A 4425-nucleotide genomic window follows, 5' to 3' on the forward strand; every position below is an offset into this window, starting at 1 on the left:
GCGTTTTCAAAATTCCTGTCTACAACTATAACCTTGGCTGTGAAATCAGATAACACACAGCAGCATTAGAGATGTGATCTTCTACATTAGTAGGTGGTAATTTGACCCCTATGTAGAAAAGCTGCTCCAGGATTTTAAATTTTTGGACATCTATTTACAGATTTGATTACAAAATAAATAACTTTAATGTCTTCAACTATTATTCCTAACATAAAAATAGAAAATAAAATATATATAGATGGATACTTTATTAAATATTGGTTTTATATGAAGCTTTAATTACTAAAGTAGTCCAAAAGTCTTTTACAATATCAAGCACATAAACTCCTTCACACACCAATGGGACAGAGCTGCCATGCAAGGTGCTAATCTAGCAACTGAGGATTCAGTGTCTTGTAATTGTTAGAACATATATACCATTCCATGTTGATTAGTAAAGAGGACATTATTACTTTGCATACAATTTAACACATCTGTGACTAAATCTTCCAAGAAAATTGTTTAATTCAGTCTAATGAGATCACTGTAAGGACACGCACAACTGGATGCTATTCCTAAGGTCCCTAATAAGGTGAATAGTGTTCTAAAAAAAAAAACACATGGTGTGGGTTTGAACAAAACTCAACTTCTGTGAATTCTTTCAATTTGACTCCAAAACTGTTAACTTTTATTCCGAAGCTGAACTGTTAAATACTCTGCAGTTTTCTGTTTGCAAAATTAAACATTTTCTTTTTCAATTTGTGCCTCAAAAAAGGCTCCGTGATGGAGGCTCCACCACAGTGAAGTCCATTCTCTCACTTTTAGTGCAGTGCTGCCACAGTCATTACATGGTTTGTAAAGAAGCCATTACCAATGAACGTTTTCACATTGTAACAGTTTATTCATAAACAAGGCTGAAGATACTCATTGCCTCAGATCATCTTCCACATTCACACCCAAATTATGGGATTTGGCTCATACATATCTCATAAGTTCGTTTTTTATGGTTTAATTGGGTAAGTTTTACACATTAAAGGCAATTTAAAATATATTAATTAAAGTGGCAATTAATGGATTCTGATTGTGAAACAACTGTTTTTGTAACGTAAATTTAATTAACTGTTCATTTCAAAAATATTTAAAGGACGCTTTCGTCCCCGTTTTAAACACAATAAAAGCTTTAATTGTATGATTATTATTTTTCATTAATTTGTCACTTTACTGACTTTTAGTGGTTTTATAAATTTCGCAGAGGAGCGTACGGCGTCCCAGGTGACGTCACCGCGTTGGTCCTTTATTTGACGTAACTTCCTCCGTCACTTCCTTTTTCAGTGTGGCAGGACGTAGGAAGGGGCCGCTAAAATGAGGTTTGGGCCTTTTTTATCATTTAAAGTCGCTTATTAATGGTTATTAATGTCCTTATTAAGTGGAATAAATGTCTAAATTTATAAATATATTGTACTGGGTGGTTTGCCGAGTTATTAGTCTCTGCTGTGGAGAGTAAAGTAAGGCAGAAGTTTCGTGTGCCGGTTAACAGTGTTTAAGCTAGCAGTGTGCTACCTTCAGAGACACAATCCACTATCATCTGCACTTTTAACATGGCTTAAGATATTTGATCGATCATCAGAAGTGACGAATTCACATTATTGAATTGATAGGTGTATTATTTTATCAGTATTGTTTGATTTTCATCCTTTTTTGTGCTGTAGCGTAGCATCGCCGTTTCACTAGCACAAGTTCTTAAAATTGACTCTGCTGGGTGTCCGTAGCTGCTCTAATAAGTCTTGTCTTTCTAACAGTAAACTCACCAGAGATACGTTGTATGAAGCTGTAAAGGAGGTCCTACAGGGCTCCTTGACCAAGCCTAGGAAGTAAGTGATCATACACGTTATTTGACTGACTGACTCCGTAAAGAAGAGTTGTATATGAATGATGAATATTCTGTTTCTTCAGGTTTGTGGAGAGCGTGGAGCTGCAGATCAGTCTGAAAAACTATGATCCCCAGAAGGACAAGCGTTTCTCCGGCACCGTCAGGTTCGACTTTTTACCTCCTAACCCGACCTTTTCCCTGTGCGCCTCCAGCCCAGTCAGTCCATTCTCAACACCTAGTATTTAATCTATAATTGTTTAGAACATTAAAACCACTGACAGGCCAGAGGCAGACATGGAGAAGTTCTCTGGGTAGTCTGACTAAGCCCACTCGGCTCGGGCAAAGCAGACGGACCCCTACCCTGGGTCTTAAAACATGAGGGGAGGCTTTGAGTGGCTGGACTTCATGTTCATGTCCTCAAGCCGACCAATTTACATTTTAAACGGTCAGCTGGACTCCGGCCTCTGTGGTGGTATGGGTAAGAACTTTTCTGCTCTGTTTTATGTAAGATTTTGAGCCACGTTTACCAAATGCTTAAAATAATATGCACGTGACGGAAATGTCTGCATACATATTTTTTAGGGCCAATACCGATTATTGGTAATCAAAGAAAATGATAACTGATATTTCAAAAATAAATAAAATTATATTTTCGTCTCAAAATTTGGGATTGGACTGAATACAGTATACCGGTTTTGGTTTGTTTTGGTTTTTTGTTCACTGATCTGTGATATAAAGACCTTAAACCAGGTGTTCTCAACTGGTCTCGTCCTGGGAACAGTTTGGTCATTAACTTGTGACCCACTTTTTGTTTTTTGTTTTAAGAATTCAACCACCCAAATTTGGTTTAAAAAGAAAAATAGCTTAACAAATCTATACATTTTGCTTTACAACATGCATTTCACAGCATGCCTGTCAAAAGAAAAGTTTCTTTCAAAATAAGACGAGTCCAACATAAGAAACCAGTTAAGAATTGCTGCCTTAAACTATTGTTGAATAAACTCCGACACAAATCTTAGTTGAAAAGTTTTAAGCATTTTTTTAGATCTCATATAAAAACAAAGTGTAGCGATTTCTTTAACAAAAAAAGTTAAATGTTAACTTATTTCACTACATCATGCAAGCTGTATAAAAACGTTACTGTAATGAATGATATGATTGTCAAAGTTAGTAGAAATCAGTCAGAAAATGAGGATTACATCTTAAACATGTGAGAATGCGTTAGTTCTAAGACCAAAGTCTTGGTGCACTGCATGTGACCAGATCTGAGACAAGGGGGTGGGACTATAGGTCATAGTGTCCATATGTATGTAAATGAGACTTTTTTTTTTTATATATTGTTTTATGAACAAGGCCCCAGGGCTGTAAACCGAATGAGGACAACACGTAAAGCTTGGATTAATTCTAAAACCAGGGGCTCAGAAATACTAATTTAAGTTGTAAACACTGCTTTTCTTTAAAGGACAGTTGGTCTATTTATTGAACAATCCTACTATTGGTTCCTTTTCATTGTTTAATTCACAGCTTTTTGAAATAAATTGAAATTGCTTTAAACGGGGATGAATAGAGTCAAACAACAAAAACAATTGTTAGAGCTATAGTAGAGGGACCATCACTACATCTGGACAGCTGTTTCCCAAGTTTGAGCTTAGAGAATTTGGAGTTGAATCCTGGCCTAAATAAATGCAAGCTAAAATCTCTAACTGAAACTTTAAGAGATTCTTTACAGTACATGTGTTTTGGTTCTGTTGAAAAGCACATTTATGTAATAATAAACACTTTTAAAAAATAAGTTAAACTTGCACTTTTGTAACGTCTTCATTTTTTAAAAATATTATGCACCCCCTGTGTGTGTATTAATAACACAATAATAATGTGTTGTTCAGGCTGAAGACTCTCCCCAGACCAAAGTTCTCTGTGTGCGTCCTCGGGGACCAGCAGCACTGTGATGAGGCCAAAGCTGCTGACATGCCACACATGGATATTGAGGCCCTGAAGAAGCTGAACAAGAACAAAAAACTAGTCAAGAAGCTCGGTAGGACTTAAATGTGCTCAGTTGTTTACTTACTCATCAAACCTTACACTAATGGCATGAGTTTTTCCTTACAGCTAAGAAGTACGATGCCTTCCTGGCCTCTGAGTCTCTCATTAAGCAGATTCCTCGTATTCTCGGTCCTGGGTTGAATAAGGCTGGCAAGTTCCCCTCCCTGCTGACCCACAACGAGAACATGAACACAAAGGTGGACGAGGTCAAATCCACCATTAAGTTCCAGATGAAGAAGGTGTGTTTGTCTAGGACTGCTTAGTGTTTCTCCTCCTCTCTGTATGTTCTTTGTGTTCACCACCTTGTTCTGTGCTACAGGTTCTCTGTCTGGCTGTGGCTGTGGGACACGTGAAGATGACAGAAGACGAGCTGGTTTATAACATCCACCTGGCTGTCAACTTCCTGGTGTCTCTGTTGAAGAAGAACTGGCAGAATGTGCGTGCGCTGTACGTTAAGAGCACTATGGGCAAACCTCAGCGCCTCTACTAAACGCCCTTTCTTCTAATAAAAGTGGAGTTGATCCAATTTTCAA

The 4425-nt window shown here is 37.5% G+C and overlaps 1 protein-coding gene across 1 annotated transcript; it reads left to right on the forward strand.

Annotated features, from left to right (window-relative positions):
* Positions 1-1262: 1262 nt before the first annotated feature.
* Positions 1263-4425, forward strand: rpl10a (ribosomal protein L10a). Its single transcript, XM_028453336.1, has 6 exons — positions 1263-1346; positions 1779-1850; positions 1933-2013; positions 3736-3884; positions 3959-4131; positions 4212-4425. The coding sequence occupies exons 1-6, from the start codon at positions 1342-1344 to the stop codon at positions 4380-4382; spliced, it is 651 nt and encodes a 216-aa protein (XP_028309137.1). The 5' UTR covers positions 1263-1341; the 3' UTR covers positions 4383-4425.

This window comes from Gouania willdenowi, chromosome 7 (genome assembly GCF_900634775.1).
Source record: "Gouania willdenowi chromosome 7, fGouWil2.1, whole genome shotgun sequence".
NCBI lineage: Eukaryota > Metazoa > Chordata > Actinopteri > Blenniiformes > Gobiesocidae > Gouania > Gouania willdenowi.